Source organism: Paroedura picta, chromosome 7, assembly GCF_049243985.1.
Source record: "Paroedura picta isolate Pp20150507F chromosome 7, Ppicta_v3.0, whole genome shotgun sequence".
In the NCBI taxonomy this organism is placed as follows: Eukaryota; Metazoa; Chordata; class Lepidosauria; order Squamata; family Gekkonidae; genus Paroedura; species Paroedura picta.
This window is the reverse complement of record NC_135375.1, coordinates 70,352,655-70,377,743: the sequence shown is the minus strand read 5'-3', so window position 1 is coordinate 70,377,743 and position 25,089 is coordinate 70,352,655. Positions and strand designations below refer to the sequence as shown.

Below are 25,089 nucleotides of genomic sequence, written 5' to 3'. Positions count from 1 at the left end.
GCTGCCAAAATATGCCTGATTAACATATAAAGGTTTTCAATACCTAATGCACATTTTTTGACCCAGTTTGAAGAAAGTTATTATAAATATTACTTTGATACAGATTTGTGAAGATTCTTTTGACTCTATCAGGGAATTATAACTGAGTGGCTGCCAGTTACTGAATTTAAAAAATCCTTACAGCACAATCCCTGGGGCCAAAACAAAAGAAATACCCTTGGGTCAGAATGTTCTGTATGTGCTAAATTTCCATCTGGCCACAAGATAATCTTGATCTATATTTAGGTAACCTTAAGAGTAAATCCTCTTATATTCTTCAGTTTGTTGATGATTTCACAGATAAACAATATGATAAGCGTGAAGTTCCTTTATTATTGAGCTTTTTATTAGGATTGCTAATTTTTTTTAGCTGTTAGCTAGATAGACTTCAGAAAAGGGGAGAGACAAAATAAAAAAGGAATTGATATTGTGTTTGTCAGAACTGTTACTAGGGCATCATCATCCCTACCTTCTCATTTTGAAGCCCTTGAACAAAATTACCTGTTAATCTTAAATTTTGATAATGCAGTTAATTTGATGCCATCTTAATTTCATATACTTTCAGGTACCGTATTTGCCAGCGTATAAGACGACTGGGCATATAAGACGACCCCGCAACATTTCCACTCAAAATATAGTTTGTTACATTACATTACAGTACTATGGGCCACTATGGGCAGCTATGTCTATCCCAACTGAAGTGCGTATAGGACGACCCCCCCACTTGGAGGCATGTTTTTCAGGGGGGGAAAGTAGTCTTATACGCCTGCAAATACTGTAATTTTGCCAAATTTGAAATACTACCCATTAAATACATTTTACACAAGCTCAGTTTATTTAACTATTTATTCATTTTTCCTATAAAACCTCCAAAGTGGTTTATCAGTAAAATTAAAAACAAAATAAAAAAAATCTAAAATTATAATTGAATTATAAAATGATAAAATATGACTTGTATGTCAAGTGGAAGCAATAACAACTTCAAGCAATAGAAGTATTTTTTTAATGGTACCTGTAGGACTTTTCAATGGTGATGCTCTGTTTATGGAATAACTACTCAGTGAGGCTATGAATTATAGCTTGAGGTTTTGTTAGTTATTGTGTGTTAATAGTCAAGAGAATAAAATGAAAAAACTTAATAATACCTCTTGTTTTTGGGAGGGGGTGTATTATAACTTTAAAAAAATTAAATGGTAAGCAAACAGATAAAGAAATAAAGGAAAAATTAAAGGAATAGTGTAACCATCCAATAACCTATATATTACTATGTTTTAAGAAAAAGTCCCAGTATCCATGAAATTCTTCAAGAATATGTAGTACCTTTTAAAGTTACATTGCAAATTAATTTCTCAAAAGATTTACTTTTTCTGGATCCCATGGTAAATCTCCACGAATGGAAGGTACTTTGATCATTTTTGATCTGAAGCAATAGAACAAAGTTAGAGTCCAGTGACACGTCTAAGACCAACAAAGTTTAATTCTGGGTTTAAGCTTTCATGTGCATGCACCTTCTGCCAGATACATTAAAATGGTTTTCCTCAGGCCTTTCATATTGGTAGAGAGAAGGTGGGGATTAGTTGTCAGAAAGGCCTACTTAGAGTCAAGATGCATAAGTTCTTGGGAGATAAGTACAGCTGAAATGAAATTAAAGAAGTTAGTAAGATTTGTGAATGGTAACAAATTAGCATACAAATACAAGAGTTAACAAATAGAACTAAATTTGAGTTCCGGGGTATCCCCAAGTTCAACAAAGTCCAATTCTAGGTATAAGTGAGAACTGAAAGACTTAGCATGTCTTCTGATCCACTGAAACAGATTTTCTCAAGCATTACATATAGGTGGGGGGTTATTTTATTTATGTATTTATTATTTGATGTTTATACTGTTCCTCCCTGCAAGTGGGCTTGAGATGATTTACCATAATAAAAGAAATATAAAAACAGTGTTAAAACATAGTTAAACACCTGTTCCCTCCTCCACCATCTAATTTCATCTGCCAGGGTACTATAATGTACAGGGTGAGCTGGGGAGAGGACAGAGGGCTGTATGATTCTATATACCATGGCCTATGCCCATCAGGGCCTGGATCTCAGCTGGCAACTCATTCCACTCGGCTGGAGCCAGAGCTGAAAAAGCTCTGGCTCGGGTCAAGGCCAGGTAGATGTCTTTAGGGTCAGGTCATATCCTATGCCAAAGGATAAATGGACACAAATCTAACATCCAGAATACCAGCTTCTTATCTCATTGCACATGCTAAGCCATTCAGTTCTCATTTATGTCCAGAACTAAACTTTGCTAGTCATAATTACATACATACATACATACATACATACATACATACATACATACATACGACTTTATTGTTTCCAGCCATAGGCCATTACAATGCGATCAATATCATATCAGTTGATATAAAAACAGTAAAAGAATTAGAACAATACATGCGGTAGTCCATAGATAATAAAAGACAATAAGAATTCAGGTTTCTAGCTCTCTGGTCGCGTAAATTTGGCTTGAATTTTCCTTGCTGCTAATGCGAACAGTGAAACATTATAACTAATTAGGAGGTTGGTATCCGATAATAAAAAGACTATTTTGTCCAAATTCATAGGGAAGTTCTGGCCACTCAAACATCTCTCAATATATTTGGTTCTTGGCTCCAAGTATAGTGGGCAATCCAAAACATAATGATAAAGGTCTTCAACAGCAGGTTCTCCACAAATACATAGGCGAAGGGCCAAAGGTACACCAGAAAAACGGCCTGAGAGTAGGGCTGAAGGCATAACTTGAAAGCGTAAATGAGCAAACTCCATTCAAAGTTTTTGTACAGAAATAGTTACAAGATAGTCTGGTCTGAGATGGACTGTTTTGAATAGTTTAAACAAAGGAGAAAAGTTAGAGTTTATTATTGTTTGTCTATTCAGTATGGCATCGGTATTAAAGATCCAATCTCTCAGAATAGACCCATCAACTTCTGCTCTTAATAAATCATCTGGGATGGAATACCGTGATTGTATTTGATCATAACTGGCAAGTCAGAAAGGATCAGTATTCAAGGTTAGTTCAAAACATTGCTTGAATATTGAATTGGTAGTGTTTTTCCTAGGTTTTGCCCAAAAGTTTAACAAAGCTAAGTGGACTTGAGCCCTGATCAATGGAAGCCCTAACTCTGCACGCATATGTGCGGCAGGAGTTCCTTTAGGTAAGGCCAAAATAGGTCTAAGGAAGTGATTCTGAATTGCTTCCAAACTAGAAATCAGATGATCCCTCCATCCCCAGACTTCGATACCATAAAGGAGATGGAGTAAGGCCTTCGCTACGAAAAGTTTTATTGCTGGATCAATAAGAAATCCTCCCTTAGCTGCATAGAATCTTAGTATGGCCCCAATTATTTTAAGAGAGGAGGCCTTAATCAAGTCTAAATGGTTGTTCCAACTCAGTGTCTCAGTGAAGGTCACTCCCAGGTATTTGAATGAGCTGCTTTGTTCAATGGGAATATTATGGATGTTCCATTTAAATCTCTTCGCCTTCTCTTAAAGATCATGACTTTAGTCTTGTTGTAATTTATATTAAGAGCCTCCTCATTACAGTAATCTCCTAGTTTAACCAACAACCTCTTTAAACCAATGCAGGTGCGTGAAATCAAAACCATATCATCCTCATATAATAAGATTGATACTTTTTGTTGCCCAAAGGAGGGAGGAGCAAACTCTGGTCCAGTTAACCTCAGAACAATATCATTCAATAAAGATTAAACAGAATGGGGGCCAGGACACAACCATGTTTAACTCCTCTCTGAATTGGAATTGGGTCATAGTCATAATTAGCCCATCCTGGCAAGTCCTCCTCTCTACTTCTATGTAATGCTTGAGGAAATCTGTTTCCATATACCTGTAGAAGTGTGTATCTACGCATGCTGATTCAATTGTCACTTATACCCAGAATTGAGCTTTGTTGGCCTTAGAAATGCCACTGGACTCAAGTTTAGGACTCACATCTGTTTGTTAACCCTTGTGTTTGTATGCTAATTTGCTGCTGTTCATAGGTCTTATGAACTGCTTGAATCCAATCTCAGCTACACTAACCTCCACTGACAGAAGTACCTCCCCTAAAGATGTAGGGAAGGTACTTCTGTCAGTGGAATGGAATGGACTGCCTAATCTCCCCATTCCTGTTGCAGGCTGAAGTGCTTCCCAAAATACTGCTTCTTGGGGCATAACAGCTTAATTGGGGAGAGGGGCATTCTTGACATTTGCCTCTTCTTCACATTTGTGGAAATTTACTGTGGGGTCCAAGTCACTGTATTTTTTAAAATAATGTGTGCATATAATTAAATGTGATTTGTTACTTAATGTGCTGGTTAATCAACTAAAATGAATGTAATAGGGAAGAAAAAGATAAAACTTACACTCAGATGTTTTGGGCATTTTCAGAATGGCAAAGAACGCAAACGACGATGGCGGTGGAGATGATACAAGTTTTAATTTCAGCTGGAAAATGTTCACCAGCTGGGATTACTTAATTGGTAATCCTGAAACTGCTGATAACAAATTTGCATCCATAACAACTAGTTTCAAGGTAATATATGGCCTGCTGGAAAAAAGTGCCCTGCTTTCTCTGCCCACTTCCATGAATGAATAGGAAATCACTTAACAGAACAATAGAAAATAGTGACATTATATAGTTATTTTACAGGTTACATTACTGATTTATAGCAATAAAAATAACATGATCATAAAAGTAATACCTTTCACTCCATGAGCCATCAAGCTTCCATGGTAGAGTGGGGATTTGAAGCTGGGTCTCCTGGATCCTGGTCTGATGTTCTAACCACTACACCTGACTAGTAAATGCATATAAGAGGAATACTTGGGCTGCAGGATATTCTTTAACATTGTGGTCTCATAGAGTCTTGTTACACATTACACAATTCACATGGTTTCTGTCAGCTCATGTCTATTTTATGGCCCTGTAAGATAAGATAGATGGAGAGAACAGAGGAGTCCATGTATCCTTTCATGAAAAGGCTGACAGGGAGAACAGGGAGGCTATTCTGCCTATTATTTGATAAGAAAATTGCTTGTTGAACCGGATACAAAAGTTATACATCAAAAGAATAGTACCTTTGTTTTACCTTTTTCATACCACTTATAGATATAGGGATGTATAGACACTATACACAGATTTTAGACATGCTTATTTAAAATGTTCAAAATGCTGTTTATTTGTTTGATTGTTTTTAATGGAGGACAATGGGTTGAATTCCAAACGTAAGACATCTAGCATATAAACAAAACCAGTGCAATCAAATCCCATAGCAACAAATTCCCTCAGTGTCTCTAATTTCCATATTAACCACAGATGTTTGCGTGTAGTTAAATAACACTATCAACTGGCTAAAATTCGGACCAATTCCACATTGAGGCGTAAAATGTGCACCACCTCCTGGTTGTAAATGTGTGACAGGAAACATCCTGATGGGAGACCCCTCCTGCGTTATCCCAGTGCCTAATCGTTGCTTTTTGCCACCCAATGAAGTGGCTGAGAAGAAGGAAGTGTGGATAACCCAAAATTCTCCCCCCACACACTTTTTGCAGTGTTTTGAGGGACAGGCTACATGTAATTTAGCAGTTTTGTAATTTTAGACATGTAATGTCTAAAAAATAATTGCCAGGTATGGCAGAGGAATGAGCAATCTTTACTGGCACTGTAGCACTGAGAAAGAGGGAACTAGGTGTTTGCCCTGTATCATTTTCTGGACATGGCAAGGCAACCATCGACAACTTAAGCTGAAGGAACTGACGTTTTCCAGTGCACTTATTTACATTAACCTTTTTCTTTTAACTCAAATAAGTACAGGAAGCAATTGTGGAGGAACAAGAGAGCCGCAAAGAAGAGAATGTCCACTTGGTCCGATTTCTGAGGGTCCTCGCTAACTTTTTTGCATTGTGCACACTGGCTGGGAGTGGTTATCTCATCTACTTTGTTGTGAGGCGATCCCAACAGTTCGCTTTGGAAGGCCTGGAAAACTATGGGTGGTGGGAACGAAATGAAGTGAGTCCCAGCATGCCTTCTAAACAGGATATGATAGAATACCTGGGTTGTGTGATAATGAAGCTGTAATTATTATGGTTTATGAACGAAATCTTCTCAAAGGGAATCGTCATTTATGTCTCCATTATCCCTATAGAGACCTACGGTTAGGTGAAAAGAGCAAAAAGGATCTGTCCACAGACTGTGGAAAATTAAATCTGGTGTGCATGACTTTATTTGACCTTACTTCCATTGGGCAGTATCCTATCAGAGAGCCAGTTTGGTGTAGTGGTTAGGAGGTTAGGAGTGCGGACTTCTAATCTGGCACACCGGGTTCGATTCTACACTCCCGCACCTGCAGCCAGCTGGGTGACCTTGGGCTCGCCACGGCACTGATAAAGCTGTTCTGACCGAGCAGTGATATCAGGGCTCTCTCAACCTCACCTTCCTCACAGGGTGTCTGTTGAGGGGAGTGGAAAGGGAAGGCGACTGTAAGCTGCTTTGAGCCTCCTTCGGGTAGAGAAAAGTGGCATATAAGAACCAATTCTTCTTCTTCTTCTTCTTCTTCTTCTTCTTCTTCTTCTTCTTCTTCTTCTTCTTCTTCTTCATCTTTTTCATCATCCATGTGTGAAAAAGACCTAGAGCTTCTCCACATTCCTTTCCTTTCATGCAAGTTTTTCTCTGATCCATGGCATGATGATTCCTGAGATTTCTGGTTCTAGCCAGAGGAGCAACAATGAAGAGTGGTGGGTTAGGATGAAGAGAACAACAGGATGAAATTGCTTCCTTTCCTTAGCAGAGCTGCACTTGAGGAATAAGGAATAGGGATAATTTCACCTCCTTCTTTAATCCAATTCACCCTGGCTGACACAGCTCCTCCTCTGTGCAGTCATGTGTCTTCAGGAACAAGTTTTCCAGGGAACAAAGGTCTGTGAAAATAGAACAGAATGCAGGAAATATTAAAGTTACCTGTCTTTCCCCCTGCTAAGTCTAAAAGCAGTCTACTTTCAGGGAAACAACATGTATGAGCTGAACGATCTAACCCTCTGCTCTAGCATAGTAACCAACCTGTATTAGAATCTCTCTCCTTCATTATTTCTTTTTGCACTAAATTCTCAACATCATAGATCTTCAATGTTTTGTGTAGTTTAGCCCTCACACTGGAGGTTTCATGCCAGGCTGCAGGCTGGAGTTTTAATCGTGGCAGGTTGCCCCATCTCTTCCTGCACCCACACGGGGAAGCATTTGGCCTGGTGCACCTCATCAGCCCCTGTTTTGTGCTCCTATACTGGAACTGGGGCAGTGAAGTTCCCAGTGTGTAAACAGTCATGCTCCCACCCCCTCCAGTCCTATCATTGGCCATTTGGGAGAGGGTCAATATAACCATCTATTATCATTTCTCCCAATACATGTTTAATAAGTTTTAAAAATATATACAAAATAAATTAGATCCCACCCAAGGATTAGAACCCTTCCAAGGCCATCAAGAAATCCAAGGGTTTCACAAAACCCTGGCTGAGAAAGCCTGATATAGAAGAAAGAATGCTGACAAGGTGGCAATGACAGATAAATTAATTTACTTGAAATAGCAAGAAACCAATAATGAGTTTTAAAATACTTCAATTTGAGAAAAATAGAGGAGAGTTAGCGGTTCCAAATACAAAATTATATTATCAAGTGGTAGGTTTGGTTTAGATTGCAGCATAAAAATCCAAGACAAAGAATAGTAAAACTTGAATCAGCACACCTAGATGAAAGTTTACACAATTATTTATGGATAAAGAAATCAAATCAAATGATCATAACACAAGAAAGGTGTCATATGAGATGGATTTTTGAGAATATAGTACACATGCCAGAATATATTGAGTCCTCCAGATTCTCTCCTGTATTTCCAACAGAAGCTTATGATAAGAATACGAGAAATAAAAGTGGATTTTAACTTACAGCAATGTGGTAAATAGGAGAAACTCAAGTCCTGGAAAGATATCAGAGAGGAAGGAATTAATATTTAGTGGTTATTATATTACCAATCTGTTTATTACCAATCTGTTTCAAAACTTAAAAAGTTATATTGAAGCAGCAAAACAAAGTTTGAGCCCAGTTGCACTTTTAAGACCAACAAAGTTGGTCTTAATCAACAAAGGTATAAAGAAGATCATCAATATGGAAGATGGAGCTCTAAGAGAGATAATTGTGTTCAAACAGTTGATTACAACAAAAAGATCATTTACTATGATGGATATAAAAGTCATTACTTCAGTTTGAAACATAAGGAGAAGTGGGAAATGTATGATTAAATTGATGCAGAATTTTAGGGAGCAAATGCCTATGCACCAATGGGTATGGATATAAGAAAAAGAAATTAAATTCATAACCAGTCAGATGTTAAGAGAAAATTGGTACAAATGTTTTTTCAGATGATTTAGTATACCAAAGGATATTGAGAAAGTAAATAAAAACAACAAAGGGAACTGTTGGAAATGTCCAGATATTGGCCAGCCTTTCTCAACCTTTTTGATGTGAAATACATCTTCTGGAATGACCCCCTCCCATCCCTCATCTACCTGCACTCCTGATGGGTGTTCCACATCATCTGCAACAATCTGATTCTTGGACATTTTTTACCATTGAGAAACCCCTGTAGCATTCTTCTGGCTTTGAGAAGCTCTAGAAATGGCACAATCATGCAGAATATGATTGGGAAGCATAGCTGTATACACATCCACCCAGGGCCCCTCCCCTCCAGGCTTATCTTTGGTTATTTTGGGAGATGAGGGTGGGTTGACATAACATTATATATTTTATATTATTTTTATTAGAATTTATTTCCCACCACTCTCAGATAAGCCAGCTCATGGCAGGTTACAAGATAAAAATAAAAATACAAAGTCCCCTAAACCGCCCACTAAAAACACAACCATTAACAAACATCCAGAAACCAACAACAAACACAGTGACAAACCAACCCCCCACTTACCTCTGCTGGGGACTAGGGGAGAACTACTGGCCACCAAAGTTCAAATGTGGTGGAATACCTTCCTTGGGGGGGACCACAGATCTTTTCTTCACACCGGCCTCAACCATAGACCTGGTGGAAGAGCTTCATCTTACAGGCCCTGTGAAAAGCTGAAAGCTCCTGTAGACCCCATAGCTCCTCCGGGAGCTCATTCCTCCAAGTAGGGGCCAGGACCAAAAAGGCTGTGGCCCTAGTTGAGGCCTGGCAAGCCTCTTTGGGGCCAGGAATGACCAGTAAGTTGGAACCTGCAGAGCACAAGGCCCTGTGGGGGCATAGGACGACACCCATTCACAAAACCCTGATTAAGAAAGCCTATATAGGCAGAACCATTTACCATATGTGGTGGACTTTTTAAAAAGCAAAAAGATACTGGAAAGAAATACAAAGAAAATGTAAAATATAAAATTCTAGATATTAGAATAATCTGTTATTCTAGATATTAGAATAATCTAGAATAATCTGTACAGAAAAATGGAAATTGGACATTTGTCCACACTTAGAAGAATAGGAAAATAAACTTTACAACTATGTAGTAATGGTGAAATTAACAACGTACCTGAGAAACATCATTTTTGAAATCTGAGGAGAAATGGAGTGTTTACCAGGCAAGCAGGAGCCAAACTTAGAATGAGAAACAGTTTAAAAACTATATATACATTTATTGGAATGCATATAAATGTATTACAATGTGAGTGGGCAGAATTAAATATTCATTTCTGTGCTAGCATGTTGGAGATTGCTTAGGGGTAGAAGTTAGACTTGGCTGCAATTTCTGTTTTGGCCATTAAATATCACATATCACATAACTGAGAAATCATTACATAGTATAATTTATCAGGCTGGAAGTGTGGCATTTAGGCTTCCTGATGGTGAACCTCTTTGTGAGAACCTCAGTCATGGTTACAGCTCAGTGGAAATTGGCAAGCTTTGTTACTAGAAACTAGAAAATGTCTAAATGAGATCGATGCATTCATCACAAATTTTAGAACAATGTAGGTTTTTTTTTTCCAACTGCGAGTCATCCCTTTCCTTAGATTATTCAATACTGATGATGTTGTTATCCCCAATTAAGATGCTATTCATGATCTGGAAGACATCTTTTTTTCTGTTTTGTTTGCAATATTTGGTTGAGCCATATTCTCAGGGTTTCTGATTTTTAAATACAATCTCAGTAAAAGATTTTACTTATCAATAACTGGAAAGAAATTCAGATAACTGCAATAATCATAAAAATTATGCATTGTGGTATGATTTGCTGCAAAAACTTTCCTGCTCCTTTTCATTATCAAATTCTCAAGTATCAGACGGGAACTATCATGTAGAAGAGGCAACAGAAATAAAACTGCCCATGTTCATGAAACATCTTAGTCTTTTAACCTAGGCTGATTCTGCACTTACTTTGTTTTTTTCTGGTGTGGATCCTGCTGAATCCAGATCGATTTCAACTCGGTCTATCTCTTCCCCCCCTCCTCCCCATTGAAACAGAAAAGTGTTCTGCATGAGGTTAGGGAGGCTCAGGAGGGGAGGGGGGAGCCAAGCCCAGATGGAGCCTCTTTCTTTTCTTTTCTTGAAGGGGGGGAGAGGATTGAAGACAACAGAGGAGGGAGAAAAAAAAAACCACGAGGCAAATTTCTACCCACAGAAGTTACTGCTTCTGAAGCTTCTGAGGAGAGAAAATTAGGATTTCCTCTTTAAGAAAAGCTTACAGCCTGGGCAGCCTTGGCCAATCAGGACTTCTCCACCATGGGAGTCAGCCCTGACCCATCAGGGCTTCTCTACCACAGCAAATGCAATGCATCCGGGGATCCACATGCTTTCTCAATCCAATTCTGAAAATATTGAGAGTTATTTCCACTCTTGGATAATGCAGGATAAAGGTAGGGTGACTCCGGATCAGTCCTGCTTGTTGCAGAGGGAAAAGTTAAATCGCCCAAAATCAAAATGGAAATCGCATTCTGTGTAGATGGCAGGGATTGAATTAACCTGGGATTGGAATAAAAGCTCCGTGCAGCTTACACCCTCATCTCATATTTATTTTTAAAGATTTAACAGAAGCTTTCTTTGTATATTAGCTGTGCAAGATAAATGTACGTAGAATGAAATCTTCACACTTTTTTTCTTTTTATCCAGGTGAACATGGTCATGTCTCTTCTGGGAATGTTCTGTCCAACAGTATTTGATATAATTAGTGCTTTGGAAAACTATCACCCTCGAATAGCTTTACGGTGGCAGCTGGGGCGCATCTTTGCTCTTTTCCTGGGCAACCTGTACACGTTTATCATTGCTCTGATGGATGAAATCAATCTTAAGGCAAGGAATGTCATCTTTCCTATATTGTATCTTTTCTTACAATTTTTGTTATGCAGGTCTATGGCTGAAGTGATGACTTCCAGAAATATGTAAAGATACAGTTTGTGCGCCCTGATTCAGATAGTCATTACTAAATCCCATTGAAACAAATGGAAAGAGTTAAGTCAAAATTAACTGAAGTACAATTTGAAATACATCATTTTTATCATTTTGACTTTTCTATTTAAATATTCTTAGAATCATAGAATCATAGAATCATAGAGTTGGAAGGGGCCATACAGGCCATCTAGTCCAACCCCCTGCTCTACACGGGATCAGCCCAAAGCTGATTGTATTTTGAATACAATTGTATTCTTAATACAATAAGCTTCTCTGACAGGATGAGTGACTTGAATAGTTTCTTAATAGTGTGTCCAATAAAACAGTAGTAGGGACCAAGTACCAAGGGCACTATTAAAATAATTAAAATCAATCTTAAATTACCTATGCATAACGAAATACAAGAACATCAGTCAGCAGCAACAAATCAGTGAAAGAAAGCAACAATTCCACAGCAGTCTGAATACACACATGCTTACACAGGCATAAACTGACCTCTATCCAGTGCCCCAGGGGAATAAAACTGTTTTTATCAAATTTAATTAGAAAGGTGGTGATTCAGATAACCAATCTCATCCAAGGATGTCTGGTGTTGAACAGCCATCAATTGGTAGAGCACCTTAACTTAAAAAGGGACATTTACAACTGTTTGATGGTTGTTAAATTCATTAGAATCCAAAGATGGTTTCTTCAGGAAGACCTTCACATGTGGTCAGAACATCCATCACACTTAGACATGCATTCATGCCCTCTGGGGTGATAAAATAAACAATAATATGACAAGGGTAAAGGAAAAAGTGGTAGATCAAAGATCTCCAACTAATGTGATTTATGATACTAACAAATGTTTTTTGGTCCTGGTTTTTCTTAGCTGGAGGAAGAGAAGATTGTTAGGCAGAACATGACAATTTGGTTAACCAATCTGTACAATGGGACAATCCCTGAAAATGTTACCGATCCTCCACCGCATGTGCATCTTGCTGATGTACCTAGAGGCCCATGTTGGGAAACAATGGTTGGTCAGGTAACGCTATTTTTTCTCATGAAACTATTCTTGCTGGTTCTCATAAAGTTATTAATTGTTGTTGTTTTTATTTGCAAGCCATCATGAGGTCAGCTCCTTCTACTGTGCTGGGCAGTGAAACTTTGTACATAGACATACATTTTAGATAGTTTTCATAACAGATAGATAGGAAGGAACAAAAGCTGGCAGTTTTATCTTTCTGCAGTGTGGACCCAACTATTTACAGAGCAGTCTGTGAGTTGGATGTCTCATTACTGTCTTTCTGGTGTATGAAAGTACCAACTTCTTTCCTGGTGGTAACAGGGAGAAATAAAAAATGTCAAGGTTAGCAATCAATGGCAGACACTTTCCCAGGTGTGAAACTTACTTCACATAATGTCATCACATAACCTTGATATTTTTATTTCTCCAGTGTTTTTGTGAATTACAGCTGAACATGAAAGACTGATTACCTTTTTAAGCAAAAAATTACCGGACTGCATAATTTGGATGTTATAACACAGTTTACTAATTTGCTACTAATGTGCTTTTGACTTATGTCTGTACTCTTATGATCATTGTTCCATTGTCTGAGGAAGAGTGCATGCACTCAAAGGCTTACGCCTTGAAAAAATCTTTGTTGGTCTTAAAGGTGCTATTGCACTCAAATTTTGCTTCACATTGGAATCATTCTTCTTCTTCCCTTTCTCTTTGGTGTTTTCTAAGCACCCCAATATAAAACGCAACTCAACTCAAATGGTTTGCTTCTCTTTAAAAAGGGAAATTTTGTTTCAGCAGGAATTTGTGCGGCTGACAGTCTCTGACACTGTGACAACTTATGTCACAATCTTAATTGGCGATTTCTTGAAAGCTGTCTTTGTCAGATTTTTCAATTACTGCTGGTGCTGGGACTTGGAATATGGATTTGTAAGTATCCCATTTCTTCTTGTTTCCTATTTCTAAGCAGCCCATTCTAAAAGTAGCTGTATACTCAGTGTTACTGAGTTATAGTATTAGCAGCCTTATGCTAATTACTAAATTTTCGAAGATGTAGACTCAGTTTTAGATCCTGTCTCACTGACCTTTTAGAGTTCTTGGAAAATGTCAATAAACACATGGACAGGAATGAGCCAGCAGAGTAGACATTGTTTATTTGGATTATCTAAAGGTTTTTGATAAAGTCTCACAGCAAAAACATCTGAGCAAATTTTAGAGTCTTGGGGCTATTATGCATTCACAGTTCTTCATTGAAGTTAGTACAGTGATGCTGTTAAATTGCCCCTTTTAAAAACATGCAGGGTTTTTTTGCATACCATATTAGACTGAAGAAAATGATTATGCATTTGAGAGAGCTTTCCTCAAGTGGGAGGGTACTTCATCCATTGTACTAGGAGCTCACTGACTGACAAATGCTGCTGGCAGAGCCTCATGGGAATGCTATTTCATGGGCTTTCCATTCAGCCATTGGTGTAATACAGCTTAAGGGAGGAGACAGAAAACACAGTAATGTTTATGCATGCCATAAAAAGTGTCCCTGGAACTGGCATAAAAGAAAAAGTAATAGCAAAGCAAGTTTACAATACTGTGAGGAAACGATGCAGAAAATGTGCGCTCACTGCCATGAGGGGTGACTGCCATGCAGAATCAAAATTACCACAATGGGATTTCCATGGAAAAACCAATGCCACATTCAGAAATTTGAAGAAAAGTATTTTTTGCAGACTTTTTTGAGGTTTCCTGCCATGCATAGAATAAGAGAACAAATCTTCTTCTGTATTGAAAATTGGCTAAAACAACAGGAAGCAGAAAGTAGGAATAAAAGGAAAGTTCTTGCAATGGTGGGATGTTAGCAGTGGGGTTTCTCAGAGACCTGTATTGTGGCCAGTGTTTTTGAAGGGATATACTCGGGGACAGAAGTAGGAAGGGATATACTTGAGGACAAATAATCCCAACATCACATGTACACTCATGGGATCTGAGCTGGCAGCAGCAGACCCAGAAAGGGATCTTGGGGTGGCAGTGTATAGCTCAGTGAAGATGCTAACCCAATGTGTAGCTGCTGTGAAAAAGGAAAATTACACGTACACTATAATTAGAAGTGAAACAGAGAATAAAACTGCCAGTATCATACTGTGTAAATTAAGTGCCATCAAGTCCCAATAGGTTTAATGTCAAGTTTAGCACCCAGTTCTGTCAAGTCTAGTATTCTGTCTCCAGTGACGGTCAGCTCGTGTTTCTTTGAGTGCTCCTGAACATGACTCTTCAATTAAACTAGCCTTGTGAAGAGCCATTAATAAGCCCATCTTTGTTGAATGGCCTAATCCAGCCTTTCTCAACATTTATATCACTGATAAACCCCTGAAAAGTTATTCAGGCTTCAAGAAAGAGTTCACATGATTGCCAGTGCCTTGTTTTTATTCAGTGCCAATGATGATTTTGCCCATAATGGTGCCAGATAGGCCATGGATGATTAGAAGAAGAAGAAGAAGCTGTTTTTTATTTGTCACTTTTCTCTACCCGAAGGAGGCTCAAAGCGGCTTACAGTTGCTTTCCCTTCCTCTCCCCACAACAGACACCCTGTGAGGTGGGTGAGGCTGAGAGAGCTCTGATATTACTGCTCCATCAGAACAGCTTTATCAGTGCTGTGGTGAGCCCAAGGTCACCCAGCTGGCTGCATGTGGGGAATGCGGAATCAAACCCGGTTCGTCAGATTAGAAGTCCGTGTTCCTAACCACTACACCAAGCTGGCACTCCTAACCACTACACCAAGTCTAATTACTAGGTGATTTGTCCAGTTTGTAACACTGTAACTAAGAGAATATTCTAATATTTGGAATTCAGATCTCTTTCTGCTACTTCACCAATAGAAAACATATGTGCCCATCCTAGCATTTTAGGTTTATATAGGTTATAATTGGCCTTTGGGGCAAGACTGTTTTTAATAGCTATGTGACAAGCAGAAATTCAGCAAACAAAGCTGTTCCAAGTATACTTGCATCCCTGGGAAAGCTTAAACTTCTGAATTTCTGCTTGCCATGTTGTTGTTGTAGGCAGAGATGCCCTGCCAGGAAAAAAAAAGTTGATTATTATACTAAGGGCTTTTGCTGATATGCCATTTCCCTCCTTGCATTTTATAACTTGTGTAGGAAACTATCTCGAGAATGCAAGATATATCTATTTATCTACCAGATTTTTCTGGTAGCAACACACAGAACGTTTTTCTGCTTCTTTCAGCAGATTTTTCTGCCTTCCTGGAGATATGCATCTAAAAACATTTTTTTCTTGCTTTCTGACATGCATTTTTAAAATGAGAGTTTCTCCACTGCCAGCTTTGTGACTTCCTATCATTTAAAAACCAGAGTTTGATTCTATCACAGCACTTACTAATATGGTGGAAGTAGAATCCTGCATAATGTATCAGCTCTCTCTCATGTTTCTGGAGTTTTGTTTATTTGTTCCTGGAAATGAAAACTGCACAAGATTTTATTGCAAATCTGATATGTTTTTATTTTCCCTTCAGCCTTCTTATTCAGAATTTGATATTAGTGGCAATGTGTTGGGTCTGATCTTCAATCAAGGCATGATCTGGTGAGTAAGCAAAACCAGCAAACTAGATCCGTATAAACCATCTGGGCAAAAGCCTGACTGAATTATTTCACTTTGCTTGTTCACACTATTAGAAATGCAGAAGAATCACACTGGTCATTTCTGGTCTTGATTGCTCCAGTTCTGCACTGGTGTGGCAGGAAAAATAATCATGCCTGGAGGCCTCAGAACAACACCCACTCCCCATGTTCGCAAGTGAACTTGGACTAATAAATGAACAAATTGATGAACACAGAGATTTAGCCAAGACATGGAGATGCTTCCCCCATGATCTCTAGATTGAAAACTCTTGAGAGGTGCTCTGGATAACGTCTTTTCCAGAGTCTGTGAGTTTGGTAGATAGGTTGGGTTTTTTTTGGGGGGGGGGGAATGGCTTTTCAAAATGTGGTGAAAAGAAAGGAGTTGTAGCCTTAGACAGAAGATTGATGGACTAAATCACAAGGAAGTTAAATTAATTGGATTCTTAACAAGATGAAGCTGCAGGAATTTGGTCACCTGGTGGTGGTATATATTTTCTTGCTTTTGTATGATAGAACGGTTTGTCGATTGTTTTCAGGATGGGAGCCTTTTATGCGCCATGTCTCCCAGCTATCAACGTGATTCGCCTCCACACTTCCATGTACCTGCAGTGTTGGGCTGTGATGTGCTGCAATGTCCCTCATGAGAGAGTTTTCAAAGCCTCAAGATCGAATAACTTCTACATGGCCATGCTGCTGTTTATTCTTTTCCTTTCCACACTGCCAGTTGTCTACACGGTTGTTTCTATCCCACCATCTTTTGACTGTGGCCCATTCAGGTCTGTTGCATGTCTTCATTGGCTCTTGGGGGAAAGCTCAAGAAATAAAGATGCCAGGCATACTGCTTTGAAAGGCAGCTGTGACTCAGTCCCGTCAAGTTCAACAAAACGATTCAAGGCAACAATCCTGAGCACACTTGCTGAGAAACACTGGTATCTTTCCTTTGACTAGATGACAAACCAGTGATTGATGGTTGGGTCCTCAACTATCTGAAGTATTCTTTAAAACCAGACAAGTTTTGGACAGGGAGATTTGCTTGAGTGTTGTAGTTATCAGCCTCAAAAGGGAGGGAGAAGATGGCTCCTGTAATTGTAGTTAGAACATGTAATTCTGTGATCATTTTAACTGCAATCTTGTTTGGCTGGGAGCAACTTGGTAAGATTTGCTTTTGACTAAGTAAGCATAGGATCAAGCTGTACAAGAACAAATACTTGGGAATATTGCAGTTGTGATTCAGATTGAAATCTCATTAATATTTGTGTAAATTGGGTGACATTTTTCTAGGAAACAGAATATGCACGACTGGGCCGCAATAAAACCTAATGCAGGCAGTGAAAAGATATATTGCTTTGGGGGTATATATATGTCCCAAGTCAAATTCCCCATGCATCAAGGAGTTAAAAACATTTCACAAAGATTTTCTTGTTTGTGGATGTCATGAAGGGTTGTATCTATCTAAAGGTAAAGCACTGGGTCATGTCTGACCCTTGGGGTAACGCCCTCTAGCATTTTCTTGGCAGACTCAATATGGGGTGGTTTTCCAGTGCCTTCCCCAGTCATTACCGTTTACCCCCCAGCAAGCTGTATCTATGTAGAGCATGCAAAAACAGGTCCCCGGATTACTATTTTCTTAGTAAACTCATGATGTAGAGCCCAATAGGGCTATTTTTAGCACTCCAGTGGAACAATTTGGTTCTCCAATGGGTAAAAAAAATACCCCAACTGTCAAAAATGCATGGATTGTCTGGGTTTATTTTCTACCCATGTGCTTCTTTAAACAGTAAACCAATTGTAATTGATCGTTCTTTGGGGACAGGTGTACAGGTGACAATGTCCTAAGAAGAAAAAATTCTGTGGCCACTTTTCACTGAATTGTACCCCCAAACTACAAGTTGAGTAGCAAAATCATTTCAGTAGTGTTTTCAAGGTTAAATCCTTCCTTGAATCTCTTTTGTTTTCACCTCCAGCTCAAGTTTTGTGTCACTGCATTTTCATACATTATTTTGTTTTTAAAAGAAGGATAACTTTTTTCTAGGTGTGCTCCTACATAAGAGCTTAGTGCACGATGATTTTACTCCTTCACACCTTTCTCAAATAAGATCCCCTCACCTTTATTAACGAGTGACAAGAGCAATTTCAACAAGTGGCCCTTTTCCATATAGGGAGGAGTGAAAGGGGAAGTTTTTCCTGTTGATTAATTTACACATTATTCATGTATTAAAGGCATATTTAGTATGCCCTGTTGCTAACTACTTTCCTCAGGTCTTACAAACTGAGGGCCATGGCTTCCTTAATTCAGTCAATCCATCTCTTGATGGGTCTTCCTCTTTTCCCACAGCCGTCAACTTTTCGTAGCATTTTTGTAGGGTTACCGGTTAGCCTCTTTTTTTTTGTGTCTGTTCTCTTTTGGACTCTTTAAAGAAACCTGATGGAAATGCCTTTTTGGGTTGGAAGGTTAGAAATATATTTAGTTATTAAAAATGATCACATCTTAAAAGTAATTTATTTAAAAGTAGGGGCATTTCTGTCCCAAATTGTCAGAGTGATCACTTGTTTGAAGTAATCAGTCAGGATATATGTCCTTTATTTTTTACTTTTCAAAATATGGTAACCCTAATTATTGTCTTTCCTGCTACCTCTTGTCTTCCCGTAATGTGCCCAAAGCTTAGTTGTTTTAGCTTCCAGGGAGAGATCAGGCTTGATCTGGTCTAGAACCCAGTTATTTGTCCTTTTGGTAGTCCACAATATCCATAGAATTCTCCCCCAAGACCACATTCCGAATTAATCAACTTTCTTCTTGACAGCTGTCTTCATTCTCCAGCTTTCATGCCCATATATAGTAACAGGTATGAATTACCTTGATCTTGGTCAGCAGTGTCTTTTCTAGTTCCTTCATGGCTGCTCTTCCCAGTCTTAATCTCCTCAGTTTGCAAGGTATGAGCAAGGCTGTTAACAACAGGGTGTTTGGGGGGACATTAATTCTTAGGGTCATCATAAGTCGGAAGTGACTTGACAGCACTTAAACACATACAATGGCATGTTTCAGAGATATCAATGGAAACCAAACTAAGCACATGTTAAGGATGTTGGCCACCAGGTGGGTCCTCAGGCTCCCCTGGAATCACAGCTCATCTCCAGACTCCAGAGATCAGTTTCCCTGGAGAAAATGTATGCTTGAGAAGGTGGGCACTGTATCCCACTGAGGGGCCTGTCCTCCCCAGGCTCCATTCCCAAATCTCCAGGAGTTTCCCAGCCTGTAATCTGGCAACCCTACCCCCATCATCCACCAGTGGTTGGAGGGGATGGACCTGGCAATCCGATGTTGTCAACAATTGGTATATGGAGCTATCTATATTTTACATACATAAGTAGGAATTGCAAATATTTTGCTTAATGGCATCCATCAATACAGTTGCCTTTTCTCCCTGCCACTTTACCCCTCAGGCCATTCTCAGTGGTAACTATCACCTACATGGATTTGTTTACTATGGGAATGTGTAACAGATAAATATGATCTATCCTGACTTTGACAGCTCAGGATAGCTTGATCTCAACAGATTTTGAAAGCTAAATAGGCTTGCCCCTGGTTAGTATTTGGATAGGATACCACCACAAGAAATTTCAGGATTGTGAAACAGAGTCAAGAAATAGCAAACCGCCCCTGCACATCTCTTGCCTTGAAAATTCTACAGGGTGGCCATAAGTCAGTTGTGACTTAACGGCGGAAAAGGAGTGGGTAGGTATCTGGTCTACACAGATGTAATCACTATTGAAAGTATATATTTCCTAGATGAGCCATAATAGCTACAGAGCAGGTGAGGTGAGCTCCTTTTTGTGGAAAAACATGGGTGACATCTAGAGGGGGTTATAGGTAAATGCAATCTCAGAACCTATACATAAGCAGTAAATGAGTTTTGGCCCTTAAGGAGTCATTAATAAACTACTGTGATTTTCCCACCCCTTCTTCTCTGCTTGCTTATCATATGCCTTAAAAATTAAAAACCTTTCAAGTTGGAAAAGTCTATAAAAATATTTTTCCAAACAAATATAATGAAAAATGTTTAATGCCCTATATTGATCTTATGATGTGGGAAACAACATATTATATTTCTAGATTTTGAGTACTAGCTACTTTTTCAAGATTATAGATTGCTTGCCCAAAATATTAGAGAGATTTCAAATCCAACAGCAAGTTAGGGAGTGTAACTTTAGTCTTTCTTTCAAACAAGAGGGTAGGAATAGTTACTCCACCGCCGTGCCTCCTGCTGGACTCTTTGCTCAGGCCTGTCTACTCATACCTGATGAACACTTGTAGGTTGGCACAAGCACAGAGTGACATGAGGCAGCAGTCAGGGAGGAGGACAAGGAGGAGCCGCGGCCCGATACTGACTGATCCACGGACCAGTACCGGTGTCCGGACCGGGGGTTGGGGACTGCTGCCTAAGAACACTGTTACCTGTCTTGGGGCCAATTCTAAGGTCAATCTGCTGCTTTCACTGTCATGTGTTTGGCCTGCATTCCAGAAGTAGCAAAATAAGGCAATAGAACAGATTGTTCCATTCCAGATTACAGGTGGGATCACTATTTTGAATGTTCCTCACAGATAAAATTCCTTGCAAAATTATTACCAGCTTATAAGAGCTGGTTTTTTTGTACCCTGCTTTTCAATGCCTGAGGGAGTCTCAAAGGGGCTTCTAATTGTTCCCCCCTTCCTCTTCTCACAACAAACACTCTGTGAGGTAGGTGGGGCTGAGAGCTTTGAGAGAACTGTGACTGGCCCAAGGTCACCCAGCTGGTTGCATGTGGAGGTGTGGGGAATCAAGCCCAGTTGTCCAGATTAGAGGCCACAGCTCTTAAGCACTACACCAAGCTGGCTCTCAACTGGCTCTCAATATTAAGAAATTGGCTAGGCTTTTCCCCAGCTGTACAAGTATTATTTTTGCTTGGAAAGGTATTTAACCCCAATCTGATGGCAGCACTCAAATGATAGCCCTCTCCCCACCTGTAGCCTGACGTGATGCAATCCATTTTACCAGCTAGGTGGCTGAGGAAGCAACAGTATCACTATGTGAATCCAGAATTGAGAACCCTGTGGCCACTATATCTGTGAACCAGCCCCAGAAGAGAAGTTCTTAAGGCTAGAATTATCCTTTTCTCCCTGCTATTAAAAGTGGGCTTGCACTATAAATAGATGTGGTCTACACAGGACTGAATTTGAAGTCAGAGTTACTCTTCTGGTATCCCTGCAGATATAAGTTGCTTAGTGTCCTCTTGACTAAAAATGCTTTTAACTTATTTTTGTGTGTATATCAACAGTGGGAAAACGAGAATGTTTGAGGTCATTGGAGAAACTCTGGAGCATGATTTCCCTGCCTGGTTTCGGAAACTTTTTAATCTCGCCTCAAACCCTGGAGTGATCCTCCCTGTTATACTGCTGATGGTGTATGTACAGCATCACCCCTCTGCTTTTCTGCGGGATCTTGCATTTGACTCTTTATGTTTAATGTCCCTTGATTTTAAGGCTGTCTGTGATGGCAACTCCCCCTCTCAGTTCCTCTGGTGCACAACAAAGAGGGGAGGGAAACAACATTAGAACAGGTGCCAGATCAGGCATATGCCTTTGGGGGGAATTGTATTACAAGTTAATGAATAACCTTCGGGCAGCATTTCAGTTAACCTGGATCTGCTATTGGCAACATAAGGGGTGTATTGGGAAAGGGAGCAATTTCCTCCACCTTTAATTAATTATAATTAAAGATTGGGGAGTTATGGGGTTTTATGGGGTTCTACTATGCAATCTGCCTTGAGTCCAAGGAGGAAGACAGACTAGAAATTCAGTAAATAATAATAATAATCATATCATCATCATCATCATCATTATTAATTCAACTGGCTCAGGGCAGTTTGCAACAGTAGGACAATGTAATCAATAAAGCAGTTAAAACAGCATAAAATCCTAAAATTAACATTTAAATTATCAGGAACTAACACCCACCCCCCCCAGCCATCCTCTACCTGGCCTGCAGGTTTGGTAATATATGCCAGCAGAGGAGTGGGAGGAGGGAAACCCAAGAGGGGAGGGGAGGCAAACCCCCCTCGTGCTGTTCCTGAAGGCCCCCCATCCCTCTGTGCGGTGCCCTTGGGGCTATATCAGGAGCGGAAAAGCAAGGAAGTCCCACTCACTGACAAAAATCTCTTCATGCCAGTAGAGATTTTCTGTGATTTTCCCATAGTTTCAGAGTAGTAAAATGGGCTTGCATTAATGTAACCATTATATGACTCTGCACGTCTTGTTTTTCTCATCAGCTTGAGTATCTACTATCTCAATGCAACATCCAAATCCTACCAGGAAGCCATTTTGGAGCTCAAAAAGAAATTGCAAAGTGTAAGGATGTTGCACTCGGTGTTGTTCGTTCCCCCATCCCACCCTGGTTAGACATAAGAATTCATAAGAATAATTCCGGGATGTTTTTTATTTTTTACTATTAGCAAGCTGAAGAAAATAAAAAGAAGAACAAGCAAAAAGCACAGGAGGCCCGGAAGGCATTAGAGGAAGCTCAGAATACAGAGACCAATGAGAACAACTCAAACAGCATTCAAGGTCAGGAATGCTCTGCAAGCCATTGCCATCCCAGATGGTTTTCATACTTCATTCCCCTCCTCGGTTCGCAGTCCTTTCTGCTAGGAATAAGCCGCCTTTTCCTCCGTAAGACAAATTCCCTACCCGTAGTTCATTGCTGCACTTTCAGGCCTGCGTCTTGATGTGCAGTGACAGAAGGCACTGAAGGAAAGATCAATATTTTGTTTCATAAACAGAGGCACATCGAGATTGTACGAGTTGATAGTCTTGATATTTTGTCTCTCGTTCCTATAAATCTGAACATCTCTCCTGGAAGAAGTGATATTTGCGGTCATACAGTTACAGGAACATCCTGTTCTGGGAACATGTCCAGATTGTCATGGTGCTTGTCATACTACAATCCCTTTCAAACATCAACCAAGCTGGTTTGAAGCAGACTATATTAAGGAAGGAAAGGCCAGTGGTCTTGTCTCTAGCCATGAATGAGTCAATCTCTCACACTGTCGCCAGGGTTTCCATCAACTTCCAAAGTCAGCCAGAGCTTTCTGGAATCCAGTAGGATTCATACATCTCCAGGAGTGGCTTATTAAAATTTGGCCCCTATAAGAAGGGACAAACCCAGTCATGCTTTCAACAGGCCCCTGCTGCTTTCAGATTCTTTGGTATAGGGCTGGATAAAGCATGTTAGATAGAGAGGCAGAATCCCCATCACCAAGCCCAAGGTAAGTCTACCAGGTGAGCCAGGTAAGCCTCGCCAAGCTAAGCAGATGTTAGCTCAGAAGGAGCCCTATGTTTTTTTTGGTATCCAATGCAAGGAACTGTGGCCAACTTTACTCCATGCTGGAGAGAGGTTCCAGAACGCTGAAGAGATGCTAGCAGTTTCTCATTGCCGTGGTGCAATTGCTGCCAAATTTGCTGCCAAGCATTTGCCATGCACCAGTTAGAAATGCATGTTCTGATTTTGGGTTTAAAAAATTCTTTTTTCCAAAAATGTATTTCAGATAAGCAAAAAGGAGAGAACAATGTCAAGATTATGCGGGGTCAGCAGCAGAAAGAAAAGCTCTCTCCTGCTGGTGTAACCAAAGGAAGCATTCTCCCCCCAGAGGGTGGAAGAGGAAGAGGCCTGGTTCCTCCCCCGTGCATAGCAGTGACACAGTCGTCAGGGCTAGCAACTATTGCATGAATGAACATCCTCCAGGAAATCAGCGGAGGATGCCAAGGCCACCTTGACAATAGTGACGATAAAAGTTTACTTGACTATTCTGCAACTCAAGCTCTCCATAATGTTATATAATAACCAATGAGGGACTTCAGATACTGCTAAAGGAATGATTAACAGTGTCATAAGGAGATGAAGAGCTGGGACTGGGAGTTGCCAGCTAGTGAAGAAACAGGAACTGTTTAATAAGTCATTTGAGGACTATATTTGGCTAGTATTTGTTATAGCCAGAAGTTGAGGCAATCATATCTGGAAACAGAACAGCTTTTAATGAGCAGTAAGGAAGACCCTTCTCTCCACAGAGTTTGAGCAACAAGAAACTGAACTTGCTGCAACAGCTTCGTTTTTTTGTCTTTTTATTCCACTATAAATCTGGAGTGGACTCGAATATGGTTAATTCAGGACAGACTAAAATACTGAACTGGATCAAGAAATGGGGTTTAGATGAGTATGGGTATTCCCAGCAGTGGCTTTATTGACTGTGACATGACTGCAGGTCTCTGATCAAACTTGGTGTACTGCTGAAGCACCTGACTGTAAATCTCACCTGATAAAGACACTCAGATCCCTGATATTGTTAACGAGTTGTTACCAGGTTTTGTGCTTGAGTCTGCCAGCCTGTCTCTCCTAACCTTGCCTCTCTGTGTTCCACTTTTATTCTCTGAGCCCCAGGTTAATGACTTAATTATGCTCAGCCTTGCTTTGTAAGTGGCCCAACTTAAGGAAGACAAGTTTCAAGCTCTGCCTCTCGGGAGAAGCAGCCAATTATGGCTTTAGACCACATGGAACATATTTGTTGGTTTGTTGGTTTGTTTGGATTTGTAACCCACCCACTTCGCCAAAGGCAGACTCAGGGCAGCTGGTAACATATACATTGTGATACAGGTTAGTCACAGTAAAACAGAAATATAAATACACACACACACAAATATCTAAAACCAGAAGTCTAAAGCCAGAACTCTAGGACCCGAGTAAGGTTGTGATATATGAGTTAGGCCAAATGAGATTTTATTGGTCTCAACTGTAGGCATGTTGGAAGAGCTCCATTTTACAGGCCTTGCAGAATTCAGTGAGCTCCAACAGGGCCCTGAGGTTTTCTGGGGACTCATTCCAACAGGCAAGAGCCAGGGCTCTGGTCAAGGCCAGCTGAGTTTCTTAGGGGCT

The 25,089-nt window shown here is 39.8% G+C and overlaps 1 protein-coding gene across 1 annotated transcript in view; it reads left to right on the top strand.

Annotated features, from left to right (window-relative positions):
* Nucleotides 1-24,497, top strand: part of TMC1 (transmembrane channel like 1) — a 56,941-nt gene extending 32,444 nt beyond the window's left edge. Inside the window, exons 10-20 of the mRNA XM_077344793.1 lie at nucleotides 4,473-4,617; nucleotides 5,899-6,093; nucleotides 11,222-11,401; nucleotides 12,372-12,524; nucleotides 13,302-13,430; nucleotides 16,024-16,091; nucleotides 16,666-16,905; nucleotides 21,443-21,568; nucleotides 22,433-22,511; nucleotides 22,616-22,727; nucleotides 23,708-24,497. Coding sequence (XP_077200908.1) covers nucleotides 4,473-4,617; nucleotides 5,899-6,093; nucleotides 11,222-11,401; nucleotides 12,372-12,524; nucleotides 13,302-13,430; nucleotides 16,024-16,091; nucleotides 16,666-16,905; nucleotides 21,443-21,568; nucleotides 22,433-22,511; nucleotides 22,616-22,727; nucleotides 23,708-23,889 — 1,609 coding nt within the window. The 3' untranslated portion in view covers nucleotides 23,890-24,497. The remainder of the gene's footprint in view (nucleotides 1-4,472; nucleotides 4,618-5,898; nucleotides 6,094-11,221; nucleotides 11,402-12,371; nucleotides 12,525-13,301; nucleotides 13,431-16,023; nucleotides 16,092-16,665; nucleotides 16,906-21,442; nucleotides 21,569-22,432; nucleotides 22,512-22,615; nucleotides 22,728-23,707) is intronic.
* The last annotated feature ends 592 nt before the right edge of the window (nucleotides 24,498-25,089 follow it).